The 20,172-nt window shown below is 52.3% G+C and overlaps 1 protein-coding gene across 4 annotated transcripts in view; it reads right to left on the bottom strand.

Annotated features, from left to right (window-relative positions):
- Positions 1–20,172, bottom strand: part of SPSB4 (splA/ryanodine receptor domain and SOCS box containing 4) — a 72,816-nt gene that overhangs the window by 29,070 nt on the left and 23,574 nt on the right. Inside the window, exon 3 of one of the 4 annotated variants that reach the window (XM_072958286.1) lies at positions 15,981–16,212. The exons of 1 other annotated variant lie outside the window; for it this stretch is intronic. In XM_072958286.1, coding sequence (XP_072814387.1) covers positions 15,992–16,212 — 221 coding nt within the window. In that variant the 3' untranslated portion in view covers positions 15,981–15,991. Of the gene's footprint in view, positions 1–15,980; positions 16,213–17,147; positions 17,660–20,172 lie in introns of those variants that run through there. 2 more of the 4 variants (XR_012071252.1, XM_072958310.1) reach the window with 2 other exon arrangements.

The following is a 20,172-nucleotide window of genomic DNA, read 5'->3' as shown; positions in this document are numbered from 1 at the left end:
CTGTGGCAGAGGTGGGCTCCACCCTTGGCTGCTAGACTCTGAAATCTCTGCCCCGGCTGCAGAACGAGGGGCTGGGCAGGGGCCTCTGGGCAGGCATCCCCCAAGCTGAGGATGCAGTGCTGCCATGGAAACAAGGTTCCCAGCTTCTCGTCCTGCCAGGTCCACTTCCCAGCTTTTCAGCCAGGTCTTTCCCAGCCTTCCAGCCTGGGGGTCTGCAGTAGACAGGGAGGAAGGGAAGGGTGGCCCTTGGACAACTCAAGCCCAGCCACTTGGGCACACAGAGCCAGCCTGAGGGGGGCTGTGGCAGCCTCCAAGGGGACGGTAGTTGGGCTCTAAGATTCCCTATCCTTTTCCACAGAATAACACCCTTCTCCGTCGCTTGCCCTGGCAAGTTTGGGTGGTGCGTTTTAGGGCCAGCTGCCTTCACCTCACCTGCCCTTCTGCACCTGCAGAGATGCAGGTCTCGTGAAGCCAGTCCTCTACCTCTTTGAAGTTCCAACCCCTACGTGGCCACCGTGTGTCTCCACCCCCAGAGGAGCAGCTGCTTGGCATGGGCTCTGGAAAGAAGGGCCTCAAGGCACCCCCACCTTCTCTCTAGGCTCCAGGCTTACATGCTGGGGCGGCCACGTCCTGGGAGCCAGGGCGCCCGCTGCACTGGCTCTGCCGCCCTTACGGCCCTCCTCACCTCTTCAGACCACCCTGACGCATGGCTCCCGAGCACACGGAGACCTGCTGAGCAGGGGAGCCTCCACCCTCAGCGGCAGTCTGCTGGGGCTGCTATGACAAAGCACCACAGGTGCGGCAGCTCAAGCAACAGACATGTGCGGTCTCACAGCTCTGGAGCCAGAGGCCCAAGACCCAGGTGCCAACAGGCTGCCTCCTGCTGAGGCTGAGAGAAGGAGTCTGTTCCCGGCCTCTCCCCTACTCCCGGGCATTCGCTGGCCATCTCTGGTGCTCCATGGCTTGTGGCCACATCACACTGATGCGCACCTTCATGTTCACAGAGCATTTTCTCGGTGTCTGTGTCTCTGTGTCCAAATCCCCGCTTTTTACAAGGACACCAGTCATACTAGATTACAGCCCACTTTGATGACCTCATCTTAACTTATTGCATCTATTTCCAAGTGAGGTCACACTCTGAGGTCCTGGGGGTTAGGACGTCAACATATGAATTCTAGGGGGACACAGTTCAACCCATAACACTCTGTTTACTTTACGCACGGGAAAGACCAGGGTGACAGGGAAGAGCGCAGTGCAGTGCAGCAGCTGACTACAGCATAGCTGGGTTGACGAGATCCCCCCCAAGCCACCACTGGAGAGCCACGGAACAAAGTGAGACTTACATGCAAAAAGGCGGCACAGAGGGGCGGAGCCTTGGGAGCCAGAGCAGGGGCCACAGGGCTGCTGGGGGCTGACAACGACCACTGCCACAGACTTGGGGCTTCTCAGGCCTAGGCAAGACCGTCAGGACAATACTGGAGCACATGGCTGATGGCTGCACCATTCAACCACCCCCAATGGAGGGGATTCTCAGAAGGTAAACATAGGCTACACTTAACTTCAGTTCAGGGGACCCCAAGAGGCTCCAAGAAGGGACCCCAGCGGCCTCAGCACCAGCCCATTCTGATGCCCCAATCTCTGGTTCTTAACTATGTCTGAGTTCACAATAAAATCCCTTCCTGATAAGACTAACAACCAAGCTCACTTAACATAAATCCCCTCTAAGGAAGTGGTCCCTGAGTCCTGAGATTCTGCGAGGCACTAACCAGTGTTGGCAGCTTTAAAATATACATGCTGGTTAAATTAATTAGAGAATCCTTTTCTGGAAAGTCGGTTGGCATTCAGTATCATCGGACTCAAAAATAGTTCATATTCCTTGAGCCATTAGTTTTATTCCTAACAACCTACCATGCTGATACACATAAACAGGACAGCAGGTATGAGCAGAAGCATTCACTGAAATGTTATTTATAGAAGGGAAAAACTGGAAACAACCCAAATGTACAAAACTGAAGGCGGTTAATTAGATTATGATAAACCAAATGGCGACATATTACCTAGTCACTAACAATGGAATTATCCCACCAACACCACCACTGCTCATCACGGTTCTAGAAGTACTCGTCAAATAGTGAGGTAAGAGAAGGAAGGCAGAATTGTCACCACCTGCAGAGAATATGTGTGTATACCCAGAATACCCGAGAGAATCAAAAGAGACCCTACTAAAGAAACAAGAATTCAGCGAGACAGAAAATCACTAGTAATCAAAAATCAACAGCTTCTCATGACATCTAACAAGCTAGGAAATATATGGAAAGTAGGATTCCTTCCATAATGACAAGAAAAAAAGATGAAATGCCTAGGGATAAACGTAACAAGATATGTGCAAGACTTGCAAGAGTAAACACTGAAGTCATACTAAAGTCATAACAGAAAACTTGAATAAATGGAAAAGACATATTTCATGTTTGCAGCGGAGGACTGAATACCTCAGAAATGCCAGTTATCCCCTAAAATAATCTGTAAATGCAGTATGATCTCAATTAAAATACCAGCAGGATTTGGGGGGACCGCACCAAAATGATTAGCTAGGGTTTATCTGGAAAAGTAAACACGAAAGAAGAAACAGAAAAATGCTGAAGTGAAGAGTAATGAGGCAGGAGCAGTCCTAATGGCTATTAAAAGATTTTAATCATGGCGTCGCGGTGATTAAAACCACGTGGCACTGGTGAAGGTCCGGACGCAGGGATCAATGGAATGCCGTGTTTCTCCAAGAATCGGCAAGTAGCTGCTGCTAGTGAGAAGGTGGTCTGGTGGGAAGGAAGGGTGCGGACTGCAGGGCCAGGCAGACCCGGGCCGTCCACCCGGCCTGCGTGGCTGCGGATGCCTGTGGCATCTGCTCTGAGCCTGTTTTTGTTTCCTGTGACTATTGTGAGAACTTAAGAAGGTAACATGTGTAAAGTGCTCAGAATAGGGTCTCAGATGTAGTGGATACTCTTTGAAAGGTCGCTATTATTATCAACTTTTTAAATTTTAAAATTATTTTAACTATTGAATAGGACGACTTTGGCCTCCAGTCAGAGGCCCAATGGCACTGGCCACACCCCAGCTCCCCATCTGGTCCTCCCTTCCTAATACAGCTACCTGCAGATCCCCGACCCACCTCTCCTCATCTAACACAGGGGAGGCCCGTCTCCCTCCTGAGTGGGAGACAAGCAGAGAGTCAAAGTGAGGAGGTCTTTGGAGATGTTCCCAAGAAAGGATCAAGACTTCGGGAAAAGTGAGTCTTCGAAGAGATATATAGGTGGCCTTGGAAACTGTCTTGTTTAAAAGCCCTTTCCACGGGCCCAGGACAGTATCACTGATGCTCTTCCCCTTCTCAGGGTAGGTAAGAGCAGCGACTGACAGCGGTAGAGATGGATGAATCCGCATGATGGGCCCAGGGGCCAACAAAGGCCCTGGCCTGACTTCAGGGATGGTTAGGGCAGAGGGTCACTGGGTCACACAGGAGCTGGGAGCTAGTGATGGAGAACCCCTCATGCAGGGTGAGTGGTCTGGCCTGGTTCCGGCCACCAACACAGACTTTCAAGAAAGAATGGAACAAAAAGAAATGGTATTTCAAGGTGATGAACCTGGAAGCCATGTACCAAAGACACCAGACTGAAGACGGGGGTACTCAGAGACAGGAAGATCCCCAGGACACTGATGCAGCTGACCAAGAGGGAGGGGAGTAGACGATGGGCCTGTTCCAACCATGGGGCACTCCATGCATAAGAACCACAAATTTTTCAAGGGCTTTGAAAAATGTTTGAGGCTTGGGGCTAATTTATTGGTTCAAAAGCTACTGAAAGAAAGTTGCAAAATTAAAATTAACACATGTTTACTTAAACTGTCTACCAAAAAACAAAAAAGCATTGTGTCAAGAAGTCAAGTGCAACTCAACACAACTCAACTGACAGTTACACCTCCATTATATTTAATGTAGGATGTTGTACATTTTAACAGGTTTGTTACGATGTTACCAAGTGTGTAGGCAGCACAAGCTGGAAAAGAGATAATACAGAGTATGGAATTAGAATCCCAAATGGTCTCCATACTCTGGGAAATTTGGCCTAGTGCAATAAGATGGAACCCATCAGGGACTGCTATCAAGTCTTGCTTTTAAGGCCTTGGAAATAAATCCAGTTGGCAGGATGTATTATTCTGTGACATAATATTCTGTGAAAATATTATTTGGTGATATAATATTCTGCAAAAGAGAGTCACAAGCTCCCCTAGACTGGACAATGAGAGCTGCCCGCTCAGTTAGCTAAGACTAACAGAGACTGCATCAAAAGAAGTATGAGGTCCAAATGAAAGGAGGTGAGGTCCCACTATGATGTGTGTCGGAGAGGCCATGACTCCATCACACCATCTACCTCTTCTGATCAGTAAACACACCTGCTGCCTTATTAACCTATTCGGCCCTGGGTGGTCATCACATCCTGGGTTTGGCTCTTCTTCCAGGGGGAAGGATATAATAAGCTTCTGGCTGAGGCAGAAGAAGCCTCCAGTTCTTCTGTCTTGGGTGTTATTTCTACCCCTTCTGTGCTCTTCTTATAGCTTCCTGAACCCAGGCCAACTCGGCCCAGACTTGCTTGCAGGGGCCTTCTGGCTGCCCCCCCATTTCGAACCTAAGAGCTCTATCACCACCACATCTGCTCCCTGGTCCTTCCTCAGCTTGGGAGAGTTCCTCTGCCCACAGTGCCAGCTCCACCCTGGTTACTCCCCACCCCCACCCCCACACAGCCTCATAAGCAGAAAGCACTGGGGCAGATTACCTAAAATAGTCCAAGGGGACCAGGCACCAAGGGTCCTGAGCCATCCCAGTGTTCCGGGTCCTGGTGGCTTCCTAGGAAGTCTGGGTAGGCAGGACCCCCCTCCCCCACCGCCATCCACTCGCCTCCCAGAGAAAAGTGAAAATTCACTCCTTCCTCCTGATGTCTGGGGCCCTGCAGTCAACAGAGCCAGATGACATTAGGATTTATATGAGTTTTGACAACATCAAGTCCCAGCAAAGTCTCAGGGGAGCGGGAAAGGGAGCAGGTGGGGGAGTGGAATGAATAAGTCTGTTCTGAGCCCCAGGACAGCCTCTTCCATTATGCATTTGTATTCATCCTGTAGCCATGGCGCTCCAGGCAGCGGCCCAAACAATACAGAGGACACAGCTGTTGAGGAGCTTACAGTCTCAAATTTTCCGCCTCAGAGTAGCCCGGAAATCCCTTCCTGAACATGCCCTCCGCAGTCTCGGCGGCAGAGCAGTCCTCTCCTGGGGCGCCGCAGGGGGCTGCAGCATCGCACCCAGCACCAGGCGCGGCTCTGTGCGGCAGCCCCGCCTGCCTGGGCCTCCCGTCCCCACCGCTGCCTCAGGCAGGCCCAGGCCCAGGAGATGGGCCATGCCATCCTTCAAGTGGGAACAGGCTAGTCACGTCCGGTTGGGGAGCAGAACATATAGTTAGAGAGTCAAGAGTTCATCCGACACACTTTCTCATGAAACGCTTCCCTGGTGGCCCATGAGGCCACTGCCAAATCCCCCCATGTTCTCTGAGAAGGAAAGTGCAGCCACAGAGAGAAAGTATAGGGTTGGGGACAAGAGAGGCACAGGCAGGAGGGTGGAGGTGACACTAGGAAGTGCTCTTCCTCCAGCTACTGCAGTGAGTGACTCGGGCATAACCCCGGGGACCAGGAGACACACTCAGCCTGATCCCACTCAAGGGGACAAGGGAGCTGGGGTGTTTATACCCCAACCTCCAGACAGTGATTGCACGCTGCTCTGGGCAGTCAGAGGCACAGCGTGCTCCCAGGGCAAGAGGAAGCCTTCAGTGCTGTTGCATGTATGGAGGTCAGGCCAGTGGGCAAGGGGGGTCAGATTTAGAGTGACAGGGCCTCCAATAGTCTCAGTCCTACCAGGTGACCAGCCCCCTCCTCAGGGTGTGATAAAGTGGTTTCCACTTGTTTGTTATAGGACTTCTGAGGTGGGTTTAAAAAAAAAAAGGCCAGGAGCAAACACAAGACCCAATCTGTGTTCTCTTTGGGCTGACTAAAAAATTGCCTCCTCTGAGAAGCCTTCCTTGAGTGCAGAGCACAGACATGTGTGGAGGGAGCAGCTGTGCAGCTCAGCTCGCTCGGCGATGAGTGTGGGCACAAGGAGCCACCCCATCCCACCACACTCACTTGGTGAGGGCAGGCAGAGTGCCTCCTTGGGATGCCCTGTGGGGGCAGTGTGGACCTGCACACAGCTGGAGCACACATTCCAGGGTTCAGCAAGTTCCCAAGCACCTACTCTGTGTAGGGTCATGGTGGAGGGAAAGGCAGACAGTGCCCAATGGGGGTGGGAGGGCCGGGGCCAGAGAACAAGGGCTGCCAGTGGGAGCCAGGGGAGGACGAGGAAGATGGACTGGAGCTATGTCAGAGGCAGAGGGTGACCACTGGGCTCCAACTGGCCCCGGACAGACAGGTTGCCACAAATATTGTTCTAGAAACAGCATGATCACGCTGGACTACCAGTAACTAAAGGGAACCAGGCCAGGCCAGGGTGGCATTTGTCAGATGTCATCAGTGTGCTGCGCACCTGGCTGCCTTTTTTTTTTAGACACCACCACGTTAAAGCCCCCACCATCCCAGGAGGGAGGTGCCCCTACTTTCCAGAAGAGAAAACTGAGGCCCAGAACATGGCAGAGACTTCCTAAGGTCACACAGGAGGTTTATGTGATATTAGGGGAGGGGGGCCGTTTGGCCAGAGTTCGGCCAGGCGTGGCTCAGGCTGCAGATGGCCAAGGGAGTGGGCACATGGCGCTTCACACCCAGCTGGTAAAGAAGACCCTTGGCTTCCAGTTTGAGCCTCTTGCAGAGGTGGAGCTGCTCATAAAAATGTCTATGTGCTTGATGAATGTGAGTGTGGGAGGGTGGAGGAGGGGCGGGCATGGCTGGGCCTGGCAGCTAGCACACAGCCCTTCTCCAGCACTGCAGGGTAGCGAGGTGGCTCTAGAGATCCGGAAGCTTCCCCAGCTGTGACTAATCCACTGTGGCCTCGAGCCCAGCTTAACCTCTCTGGGCCTCCTCTTTGTCACCTAAGATCAAACCTTCTGATGAATTAAATTACACCTCAGTTAGTATAGCAGAATAAGCATGTTTTTGAAATAAAATAGACTCTGGTTTGGATCCTGGCTCTGCCACTTACTAGCTGGGTGACCTTGGGCAAGTTAAGTGACCTCTCTGAGCCCCTATTACCTCATCTACAAAGTAGAAAAGGAAGTCGCGTCTGCTCGGCAGATTTGCTGGGAAGACTTACAATATGAAAAGTGCTTACCACAATGTATGGCGTTACTACATATTTTATTATTGTTGTCATCGTCATTATGTCCAGCTGGCATTTTTAGGTTTAAGTTCCAAGAAGCCTTGATTTCTCCCTACAGACTCCATTATGAAAGGGATTAGTCTCATCTCCCTGCATGACCTCTGCCAGTGTTCCCACATCACTGGGGCTGCCCACCTCCCACCTCCCCTTCCCCTCCCTGAGTAGGGACCCTGGCACCTCTCATCTCCAAGGAGGCCAGGCTCAGCCCTGCCACCACCCCCCTGCCCAGAGCCACAGTGCAACCCACAGCCCGCCTCTGAGCAGAAAGAGCACAAGCCCCATCATCAGACTGTCCTGGAAACAGCTCTGTGATCTTGGGCAAGTTGCTTTACCTCTCTGAGCATCTTAAAATGGGGAAAGCAGCCCCTCTCTGCAGTGGAGCAGGGGTGAAGGAGTTGATAAGATACAGAGTGTACACTGGCACACAGGAAGGGCTCCCTCTTGGTGAAGGGAGCACTGCCTCCTCTCTCCCTGTCTTAGGTGAGTGCCGGGTTGCTCACCAAGCCTCAGTTTTCCTCCCTGCTCTTCCTGTTCCAGGGAGCTGAGTGCTAGACACTCACTCTGAGCAGCAAGCAAACCTGGGGGCCCTTGGAGATTCTGGGAATCCCATGGCAGGGGACTGAGCCCCTAGCCCAGCCATTCCTCCAGAGGAGCAGCTCGTGGGCCATGCATGTCCAAGCCAGCAGCTGCCTGTGCAGGGCCCCGCTCCCCTGAGCTGCTCCAGCAGTCTAGCTGCGTCCCTGCCTCAAGCCTCCCTCCCGGTGCGCAGGGACATACAGAGGTGCTAACTGTATCAGTGATGGCAGCCTTCAATGCAGTAAGTTCTAATCAATACTTTGTGACTGACCACCTGATGACGGTTGAGAATGGAAGACATGGTTAGTGAGGGAGAAGGTCTTGGCTGAAGGCAGGTTGATTTCACCCTGGAAGTCCCCCTTGTGTTTGCTAATAATGATATCATCTGCTATTCATCAAGTCCTGTTTTGTGCCACTCACCCTACACGTGTTATTTCCAGTCCACGAATGACACTGAGAATCAAGGGTGACCCCCTCCACCTTGCGGAAGATGAAGTTCAAAAAGGTGAAATAACCTGCACCAGGTCTCCCAGGTGGGGATCAAGGAAGCTGAGATTTGAACCCCGCTCAGCTCGACACAAAGCCAACTCAGGCTCCCCGTCCCCGTGCTGCTAACTCGGGGTTCAGCTAAACGGGGTCCAAAGTTTGTTCACTGCTGTATTGGACAATACGCTGACCACTAAGACAAGCTGCAGCGGGACAGGCTGGCCCCAGTGAATGCCGGTTTTGCGGAATGAGCTAGGATGGGAATGAGCTGTGCTTCCGCATCTGCTTTTAAAAGGATGTTGTCCGACAAAAGGAAGTTGCCCTGCCCTGTCACCACCGCTGCAGGTGTCAGACTGGGTCCCCTGGTCTTGCGCCACGAACTTTGGCCCCTGGCACCACCTGCGGTGGGCACTGCCACTGCGGCTTGTCCCGCACAGAGCTGCCGTGCACATTCTCTCGGGCAAGCAGCACCTGCTCGGCTTACTTCAGGCGCTTGTCAGCGTTAACAGGCTGTGGCAGGAAGATCAGACAAGCAAGAGTCTGGCATCTCCACTAGAGCTCTGGCTTCATCACTAACATGCGGTGGAGAGCCGGGCACCTCCCTTATCCTCTCTGAACCCCAGGCTTCTCCCTTGCCAGATCGGGGTAAGTGTGTCCTGTCTTCTTGCTCAGGACATTGTGCAGGGTCAAAAATGATAGGAAGTGGATTTAAATGTTGAAAAGCACTTGTAAATAGGAGGCATTATGCTTGTTGAGACAATAATTTCTATCATTAATAATAACTCTCGTTTATGGTATTCCTACTCTGTGGCATTTGTTCTTAAAGGCTTTATTTACATGTACTGTCTCACATAATCTCCACAACAGCCCTTATGAGGTAGTTGTGGTTTCTGTCCCCATTTTACAGAAGGAGAAGCTGAGGCTTCGTTTCTAAGCATTACAGTGCCCCAAGGCTGGGTCCTGGGACCTCTTCTCCCCAGGAGATTTCGCACTGTGTCGTGGGTATAAAAACCATCTGAATGCTGGACCTCACCCCTGCACTCCACATGCAACTGCCAACACAGCACCTCCTCTTGACTGCCCGATGGGCGTCTCAGCACTCCCGTGTCCAAAGTCGGGCTCCTGACCGCCAACCCCAACCTGCAGTCTTGCACATATCAGTCAATGGCACCTCCGTACTTCTAGCTGCTTGGGTCCCAATTCTGGGATCATCCTCAACTCCTTGACTCTTCTCTTCCTCTCACCCTCTATGGCAAGTTCTGTTGGTCCCACTCTCAGAAGACCTCCAGCATCAGCTACTATCCTGGTCAAAGCCACCAGCGTCTCTCATTTGTTCCAAAACAGCCTCCTAGCTGCCCTCCCTGCTTCTGCCCTGGCTCCCCTACAATTTATTCCCAAGATTGCAGTTCAAGTGATCCTGCTAAAACCTAAGGCAAATCATGCCACTTCTCTTCCCAAGAGTCTGGTGTGCCTCCCCCCAAGCCGGGTTCCTCTCTGGCCTCACCCCCGCTCCTCTTTCCTTCGCCTTTTGTTTCCAGCATATGTGACCATGTGACTCAGGGCCTGTGCACCTGCTGTTACTTCTCCGTGATCCCCTTCCTAGATATACCCCTACGGCTCATTCCCTCTACTTTTTCAAGTTCTTTGCTCAAACGTCACTTTCTCAACAAGGCTTTCCTTAACCACCCTATTTAAAATTGCAAACTCCAGCTTCTTCCAACACATTCTAGCCCTTTCACCACTTTATTTTTCCCCATAGCACTTATCACTAACTAACAGTTTACTAACATTTATTGGCCAATTGTATATCTCTATCTACTAAAATATAAGCTTCATAAGGACAGGGATTTCTGTCTGTTTTATATCCCCAGTGCACTGAATAGTGATTGGCACATAGTAGGTGCTCAATTAGCATGTGCAAAATGAAAATATTTCTTTAAAAATTACTTGCCCAGGGTCACATGGTAGGAGAATTGAGGTTTAAATTCTGGGCTGAGCCTGTGTGTATTCCCAATATGAGGGGCAGGGGAAAAGAGAGACTGAACTGTTCTGCTTAGTGTCTCCCTTAATTTATAAGCAGGGAGAAGGTGTAGGTGGCCAGCATCACCCAAGACTAGTGTTCATGAATGTCCGCATCCCTCCCACAAGCAGAAGTGACTACATCTGACCACTGCTTTAAAGAAGCAAGAAGAGAATTCCAAGCAGGCTCTGCAGTGATGTTCCCAAGATCACCCAGCTGATTAGTGGCAGAGCTGTCTACACCCACACGTTCTGAAAAGATTTCTCTGAAATCCCTGAAAATTGGTTTTTCAAAGATAGCTGGCTTTTTACAAATTCCCTAAGGAATAAGGTAAGGGCTTCTGTCCAAGTGTGTCCGTCATCTCATCTGGTTCCTGACCCTGAGGCTGCTGGCAGACACAAGGCTGCTTGTGAAAGTCTGGAATGAAAGAATTCACTGCAGTTGAGGATGAGTTGTTAGAAGCACCATATCTGCTGCCTGTCCTACACATCCCCCCATCATACCTCCACACCTTTGCTCTAACAGTCCCCATGGCTTGTCTTGCTCCTTCAGGTTCCACTCAACTTGGCAGAAGTCCCTTCCTCTGCAGAGCCCTCCTTGATTGGATATCTGTGTCCCCTGTGTGCCCTCTGTCCCCTTTCTGAGGTCTGCAGGAACCTGAGGCTCTTACTGGACTGTTCTACCCTGTTGGACATATGGAGTAGACCAGGTCGGCCCATCTTTGCAGCTGCAAGGGCCCAGCCCAGGTCTGGTCTGCTGGGGGAGGTGGAGAAGGCTCAGGGCAGTGCATTCTGACCCACTGGATGAGGATGAGGGTTTGTCACACACTCCCCGTCCTTGAGGACCAGTAACCTCTAGCTGGGGTTGGTCCCATGCTTGGGGGATGTGGGCAACCCCACAAGCAGGATCAATGTCACCAGGAAGGGCTCCTAGGTGCCCTGACCAGCACCCAAAATCCCCCTGCATTGTTTCACCCAGTCGTGAAGGAAGCACATTGCAGAATGGTCCCATTTGTGGATTTTCTTTTTTACTTCACTCAGTAAATTTACTGAATAGATGGAATAAGACAAGCATAAAGGGAACAAGATATGAATCTAGAAATCAGTATTCAGATATGGATACAGATGTACTTTTGTACGCCTGAAACACGGCTGAGACGCCCGACAAGGAAGTAGTGAGGGTGAGCCTGTCTTGGTTGGGGTTCCCCTGAGACGAGGCTTTGGGTGCAGGTAGTTTTAGGGGGAGGTGATCTCAAGAAATAAATATGAGGGGGAGGGGAGAGTAACACAGGGGAGGAGGAAGACGAGAGAAGGTGTGTTAGTGAGACCACACAGCTGGGGGCGCCTGGGGCTCGCGCTCAGACCCCCTGAGCAGCTGTGTGGGATGCGCCTCAGAACTGTTCTCCTGGAGGCTGGGGAGCCGCGCACTTATCCACTGACTGCTGCATCCGCAATGGCTGAGGGGTGCTCCCAAGGGTATGTCCAGGTTGTACCTGTGTCTGGCTGAGTGGGGGAAAGCAGAGCAGATGGATGCCGCCCGGGAGGAGCCCCTGGGCCCTAGGACCACCCAACACCCTGGGCCGAGGGAATGGGGTGTGGGCGCCCCATAAGTCCGCTAGGAAATGGGGATGGCTAGAGAGCACTTAGGCTTTTCACAATGACATCCTTTTGTGAGTGTTGATTTGAAGAGAACATTAAGCACAAAGAAGCAAGAAATTCACTTCTCCTGCCACCCAGATAACCTGCCTGGAGTACAGCCTCCCAGCATTATTTTTTATAGTGTGGATGAACGCAGTCCCTGTAACTGTAGGCCCTCTTTGTGTGTCCCCACGTGACACGGAGAACGTCCCGTCAGGAGCAGGTGCTAGGGGCTCTGCTGTCCAGGAGAAGAGGCTGCTGGTCCACTTCCAGGTCAGGCTTGGGAAGGAGTCTGCGGCCCAGATGGAACTCCGAGGGCAGGGAGGCCCCAGCGGGCCGGCCCCCCCAGCCCGCAGGGCAGAGCCTCGGGCCCAGTCGCTAAACCCGGCGCTGCCCAAGCAGCCAGCAGGGCCTTAAATCTCCACCCCGGGGTCACTTCCATTTTCCAGTTCACTGAGCACGACCAAACTTTTGCTTCCTAAAGAAAAGTCTATCCTTCACGGTTGTAAGCGCAGAGGTGTCCCAGCCCTACCCCACAGACAAGGCTGCAGACTCCTGAAGTAAGTGGCTGGAGACACTCACCACCCCCACCCCCGCCCCAGGCATACATCTGCCCTGGGGTGTGGGCTTGGCACTCAGCTCGGGGCCCAGACCCAGCCCTGCCACTCCTGCTCCCGGCTGGGCAAGCTCAGGCGAGCTACTTCACCCCTGCAGCCTCTGCTTCCTCACCCACTTCCCAGGACAATCTGAGGATCAAACAAGATCATGGACGGAAAGCAGCTGCCACAGTGCCTGACATGGTTGGGACCCCAGAACTGGGGGCCCCTCTAGCACACCCTGCACTTTTCGCCTCCTGCTGGGTTCCTCCTCCTGAGCTACCTTCCTTCGTGGCCTGTCTCCCTCCACCCTATTCTCCAGTCTTGTCTGCGCCCAGTTCACGATCCCCCCACCCCTCCCTCTGCTAACTGACAGGGAAGCCTCTGGACACCTGGCTTTCACCATGTTCCCCCATCCCCTCCCATGACTCCCACTGCCTACCAGCGGAAGTCTATACTCTGCAGCAAGGGTCAGGGTCCTACGTGGGACATGGGCTCAGAAGCCCTGGTCCTCTGTGTCACATGACACCTCAGGGGCAGCTGTCCTTGAAGCTCCGGGCCAGCTCTACCCCAGCCCTTCCCCCCTTGAACCCAGGGCCTGCTCCTCTTCAGGACCAACGTTCCCATGCAGGACAGCACAGGCTGGGGGTCAGCTGACCCAAGCCAAATGTCATCTTCATTTTTCTCCATCTGTGTGACCCCAGGCAAGTCCCTGGGCCTCATTTTCCCTAAGGGGAATGTCACTGGCAACCTAGTTCTCCAGTGTTCTTATGAGGTAAAGAAGCTGACAACAGAGCCTGGGACCCAGTAGTATCATTATTACAACTGTCACCATAGTGCTGACTTATTGAGTGTATCCTATGTGTCACTTTACAGCTATTCTGTCACTAATCCTCACTCTGCAAGGCAGGTCCTATTATCCTGTTTTTTTTTTTTTTCCACAAATGAGGAAACTAGGGCCCAAAGGAATAAATCACGTGGAACCCTAGGCTGCCAGTGTGTAAGCCCTTTATGTACATATTACAACATGTAGGAGCCTTACAACTGCCCTTCAAATTGATACCATTATTATCTCTATATCACAGATAAGGAAACAAAGGAACCGAGAGGTTAAGTAACATACACAAGGTCACACAGCAACCAGCAGCAGAACCAGAATTGGAACCCAGGCAGTTTGAGGCCAGAGCCTGTGCTCCTAATTGCTACCTTCTGTATCTCTTCCCTCCTTTACCTTCTCTTGTTTCATGTGATCCTCCCAGCAACCCCTCCGGACAGGTAGTTTTAACCCCATTTCACAGCTAAGGAAACTGGGGCTCTGACACATAGCAGGTATGAAATTCAACCAGGAGACAATGCATTTCCAGCTGTGAAAACAAAATGGCTCAGAACTTTCCTCAAATTCTTTCTATTATATTCTGGAAAAGCTCTCAGATGGGGGTGGGGCTGCAGCTACCTTTGGTACACTGTATTCCTGCCTTGTCTTCCTAGTCCATGCTCTAATAGCACAGCCCATTCTGCAGACTCTAGGCTTGCTGAAGGGCACTGGATGCCTTAAGGAGGCTGTAGATCAGAAACAAAATCAAACTGCAGAGCACCAAGAAACCCTTCACCTAGAATCCTGCTCAGGTCTCGGGCTTTGGAGAGTGGCTGGCCGTGTGTTTGGCTCTGTTTGCAGGAACTGCACCGAACACCTTGGGAATCCCTGGGGAGAGAACCTCCTGGCAGTAGACCAGCAAGACAAACATTGGGATGCATGCTGTTGGCTCCATGCCCACAGTGAAGGGAGACATCATTAACTGAGCATGTTCTTTCCCACAGAGGTAAGGTAGGGCCTCTGGTTCCTCTGCAGAACAACGTGCTAGGCAGCAAATATTATCAGAACTACATTTTTCAGCTTCCTTGCAGCTAAGAGTGGTATGTGATCACCTTCTAACCATTGGGCCAAAAGCAGAAGTGGAGGAGGGTATTTCTGAAACATCTTTTTTAAGACGAGAGAGTGTGCCCTCCAGCTCTTCCATCCTACTGCCTGGAATGAGGGTGCCAAGGCTGGAGGTTTGGCAGTCACTCAGGGCCATGAGGTACATTTGAGCAAGGAAATCACAAGCTGAGAAAGCAGAGCAGCAGGCAGGTGGGGCCTGGGGTGCTGATCACCTCACAGAGCCCCACAATATCCTTGGACTGCCCGCTTCCAGACTTGTCTTAAATGAGAGCGAAATGAACCTCTACTCGTGTTTAAGCTGGTATTATTACGGATTTGGGGTTGCACACAATCAAACCTAATTCGTACCGATCTACCTCTAACCCCCATTCATCTTCCAGGTGTATTTTCAGCACACTCTCCAGTTTGCAGGTCCCTGAATCTATCAGGCTGCTTTATACCCTGAGCCTGTGCCTGCCACATGTCATTTCTCTGTCTGCAACACACTCCCTCTTCCTCTCATCCTCCAAGACAGCTTAAGCGCTACTCCATCGCCGAGAAGTTGTTCTAAATTCCAAAGTTATAGTGCATCTACCTTCTGAGTTCTTCTGCTCACCCTGTCCTGCTATTATATATAGCTGTCTTGGGGAGCTCCTGGTAGCAAAGCAATGTCCAAGCTTCCCCATGGGCCCAGGCAGAGAAAACACAGTGAATACAGACGGAATGAACAGTATACAAATGTCTGCCTGGAGGGGTCAAACATTCTATGCTATAGACGTTCCAGCAGCTGCTGTAGCTAGCGAAGGCTTCCTGGAGGAGGAGGCAGACAGTGGCACAGAGCATACCAGCTCACACTATTGGGTCAGGCTACTGCCTGTGCCATAGAAAGCAGATACCGCAAACTCTTAAGAGATCTTTATATGGCTTAATGGAATGTCTCCAAGACAGTATCTAAGTGTCTCTGAGAGGTCACAGCCCCCAGCTGCTGCCAGCGCTGGGATCACCAATTGGTAGTGATTGACAGGGCAGCTGCTTGAAGAATCTCCAAGGCCCTGGGTCGGGTAGGGGAAGGGTCAGGCATTGTTGGAAGCTAAGCCTACTCTCTCTCTGCTGGCGCTGTCCAGCCATCTGGTTTGGTCAGAGGTCTCCAGGGACAAGTTTGATTTATAGGCCGGTGCAGCCGCCTGGGCGGCATGGGCAGAGGGCACAGGGAGGCCAGGGCAAGGGTGTGGAGGGAGGAGGAGGGAAGGGCCAGGCAGGGGCCCCTCAGAGGCAGAGCAAGCACCATGTTCCTGCTCTCAGCCTCGAGGGCCTCAGGTTGCTTTTAGTAGAGAAACACCGCAAAACAAAGTATTGCAAAAGCTAAGAAGTCTTTATTGTGCACCCACTGGGTCTATGTCTTAGGCCGTTATGATCTGCAAGAGGAAAGGGATCCACGTGAGTGCCGTCCAGCCTCAGGCACTGCGCTGGGCTTTCCACGTTGATGGGTTCACTGACCTCTCTCTGCCATCCTCCAGTACGGACATTAGTAGCTGCATTTTCCAGACGATGACACCAAAGGGAAAGCACAGAGAGGCCCCGGCCTGCAACAGGGGAGCCAGGATTCAAACCCGGGCTTTCTGCCTGACTTCAGAGCCTTTCTCTCTGCCCTGCAGGGCCCCCAGAGGCTTCCAGAGCTCAGAGAAGGGAGAGGCAAGCAGGGCAAGAGTCTAAGGAGGAGGAGCCACAGAGAAAGACGCTGGAGGGCTGGTCGCTAAGAATGTGGTCGTGCCTTCATCTTTTCTAGGTTATAAAGCCCTGCAGACCCTCCACCCACCCAATGTTCTCCAGCAGCACAGAGCAGAGTTGTCAGTGTAGACTGAGGCCATTAAAGAGCACTTTACAAACAGGGCTGGCATCTCTCTGAGCCTTGAGAAAGGATAGCTTTAGGCAGATGAAGAAGAAGATGGCATCCAGGCAAGGGACACAGCACAGGCAAAGGTGTGGAGGTGAAATGTGCCTGGTAAGATGCAGATGTTGGCCTGAGGACTGGGGACCAGCTCCTGAGACAGAAGTTCTAAGAAGCTGGCTCTAGTGAGGGAGGCCACATACGAGGTACATATCCCTGGCTCTGCCCAGAGGAAGGGGTGCAGTAAGACCCTCCCTCCCCACGGCAGAGCCAGCTGTGGCCTCCCTCCCGGCAAGAAGCTGAGAACATGGGACCAAAAGGGGCTGATGTCTTTCCCATGTCCTCTGCTGGACATGTCCTGGGATCCAGAGAGGCACCACCCAGGGTTCTACTGAGGGTAGTTGGCATGGGGACAACAGTGACTGAGAAACCATGGAGCACAGTTTCCCTGACCCTCCAAACAAGCCAGGGGAGGCCATGTAACTGGCACTACCCACTAGCTCCCTGGATATGTAAGAGACCCCTACTGTCCAGTGAGGGCACCTGGGGCTCAGAGGGGTTCTGTGGCTGGCCCTGGTCATACAGCTCTGCAAAACCTGGCCTTAAGCCTACACCTAGAGAAATGCAGATCTTCAGGCTGAGTGAGACTGAGCAAGGAAAGCAGATTGCATTCAGATGTTAGAAAACCTCACTGTGATCAGAGGGAAGATACCAGGGGCAAGAAGGAGACCTTCAGGACTTTTAAACCTGGGACTCAGGCAGACGAAGGTCCAAATCCCAGATCTGATTCTGCGACCATCTGGCCTCGCACAGCCTCAGTCTCCTCATCCGTGAAATGGGGATGTTAGCACGACCCACTAAAAAGGATTTAATGGAATTTCATATATTTATAAAGCACTTAGGTTTGGGGCCGGGAGATGCTCAGTAGTTACTTTGACTTATCTTCATGGCCAGTTCTGTCAGGAACCCCACCAATTGTGTTGGTGGAACAGGTGGATCTGGAGGGGTTCAGCTCCTCTCTCTGTCTGTGGTGGGACTTCATGAAAAGTCCTGAGAGCCAGTCCTGAGCCATTAACCTATCCAGGGCCGGTGTGTAGCAGGCAATCCATCATCCGCAGTCAGCCAGAAATGTCACCTCCCAGCTAGGAATGCAGATGAAAGCCCATTTCATCGTGAAACCAGACACCAGGCTACTTCCTGCCAAATGCACCCCATACAAGAGATGCCAGCAAAGCCCCGCTCTGGCCTTTGACCTCTGCCCTTGGTTTGTTTACACACGGTGGGGCTGGGGTCAGAGCCGAGATGAGCCGTGGGTTCAGAAAATGACAACCAGACACACACGTGTGTCAGGGACAAGAAAAGTGTTGGACGACTCCCTGAGCGTGAAAGGCTACCAGGTCAGGAGGAAGTAGAAAGAGCCAGCAGGCCCCCCGCATGGCAGCCACCAGTGCCGTTCTGTTTCACTGCAGTGGAACAGCGTGGACGGAAGCCACCTGCGTGCTCAGGGCTAAGGGGACATGGGAAGAACATGCTTACCCTTTCTCCAAAGAGCCTACTGCCCAGATGGAGAGATGGGAAAGACATCCCAGAACCTTAAAATCACCACTGAGGGCAGCTTCGATTACAAGTCAGAACGAACACTTGACAGTGCCTTGTGAAGCAGTCTCTGCCACAATCCGGGCCACCATTTACAAAGGGCTCTCAAGGGTCTGGTTTTACTTCCTCTCCATAACAACCCTCTTTCTTACTCCTCCCCTATCACACACAAGGAGGTAGAGGCTCAGAGGGTTTCAGGATGCTCCCAAGGACACCGACGTAGCAAGGGGCGGCTGGGTGTTCTGGGCTCTTGCCTTTGCAGTGCAGCTGTCGCTCCCCCCAAGAGGGCTCCTGACCCCTGCTGTCCCCCAGGCCCTCCTCCTTGGCATTCCTAGCATACCTCCTGTCTTTGTCCCCCCACTGGCTCTCCCACCCAGGGCCGTCAACATTCTCTAAGGTTTCCTGGTCATGCTGCCCACCTCTCCTTGGACGGGTATCTGTGCTGAATCTTCCTGACCCTCCATCCTCCAGCTGGGTCCTGGAATAACTCAGGAAGAACTGTCCCTCCTTGCAGCACTGGCCCCAGAAATAGCTCCAAGATGGAAACAGTGGCCTGCAACCTCCCCATTAGACCACCCAGTCCTCCCAGTGGCTCCCAAGCACCACTGTCCACTAGAGTTTGGGTGATGACGGGAATGTTCTGCGTCTGCTCTGTCCGGCATGGTAGCCACCAGCCACACATGTGGCTATGGAGTGCTTGAATGTGGCTAGTGCAACTGAAAAACTGAATTTTTAATTTGATTGTAATTAATTTAAACTTAAATGTAAACAGCCACATGTGGCTAGTGGCTACTGTATTAGACAGCACAGCCATGTGTTTGTCATCCAAAAAATCAGATGTGCAGTCTCCAGATAGGAGATGCCAAAGAATGATGGAGACCCTTCCAGGTCATCTTGTCCATCTCTTCCTTCCTGTGATGGAGAAACAGGGGAAGAGAGAGGGGAGGTGACTTGCCCACAGTTACACAACCTGTGGCCAAGCTGGAGGGACTGAGCCAGGTTTTCTCTTTCCAGGACCTATCCCCCCTCCTCCCTCTCTTCTGAGCACTTCCTGACACCTAGTATCTATAAACCTGGGACATCACTGCTTGCCCACCTGCACCCCTACCCACTCCAGCAGCTTTCTTCTAGACAGGCATCCCAAGCAGCTGACTTCTTGCCACTGCTGGGTTGATAGTATGATCTACTGCAACTAGGAAGCTTATAATACACACAACATACACAACACACACACACACACACACACACACACACACGCACTCCAGGGGCCAGGAATTCCATAGATGACAGACAGCCAAAATCTGTTTTTCTCACTCTCCCTAAGGGATGCTGATGAAGGTGAAGGCGCTAAGTGATCAGCTCCAGGACTCCCCATGACTAAGGGAACCAGCAGGTACCAATCAGAGGGCCAGTGGGACCCACTATCTGCACCTGAGAAGCACTGAGCCTATCAGAGACTCTTCGGACTTTAAACCAAGACCTGGGAAAATCACATGCCAGCTAACGGTGAGGTAGAAGTGGTTAGGGACAGGGGCAGGGCAAGGGCCATGGTGAGCTAACCCCAAAGGACACCCAAATTGTGAGGGAACTGAGAAGACACAGGAGAGGGAGGTGGGCAGGAGGGGTCTGGGGCAGACACACAGCACAGACAGCAGTGGGGTGCCTGCCTGAGAGCATCCCGTTCCTGGACTCACTCAGTCCTCATGCAATCTGACACTCACCCCCTTTCCTGAGGCAACCTGGGTCTCCTGGGGTCTGCACTTCCAAGGGAGCCCCAACTGAACATCCCTCCCCTGTTCTCGGTGCCTGGTTCCTGGATGAGCTTTGTGAGTGGCCCTGGGCTGTGACTCTAGCCCCTTACCCCATAGCAGACACCGTCAGCGAGGCTGGGATCCCACGTGGGCCTCCCAGCTAGGCCCAGACACCAGGCAGAGAGCTTCGTCCACCTCACTGAACACTAAGGCAAACCTGCTCTTAGCTTGGGACACCCTCGTGGGTGCATTCTGAGGGAGAAACATCAACAGATAGGACAAGATTGGGAATGCAGCCATGGCTCCAA

This window comes from Vicugna pacos, chromosome 1 (genome assembly GCF_048564905.1).
Source record: "Vicugna pacos chromosome 1, VicPac4, whole genome shotgun sequence".
Lineage (NCBI taxonomy): Eukaryota > Metazoa > Chordata > Mammalia > Artiodactyla > Camelidae > Vicugna > Vicugna pacos.
The sequence above is the reverse complement of the archived record's forward strand: the minus strand, read 5'-3'. Positions and strand labels throughout refer to the sequence as shown.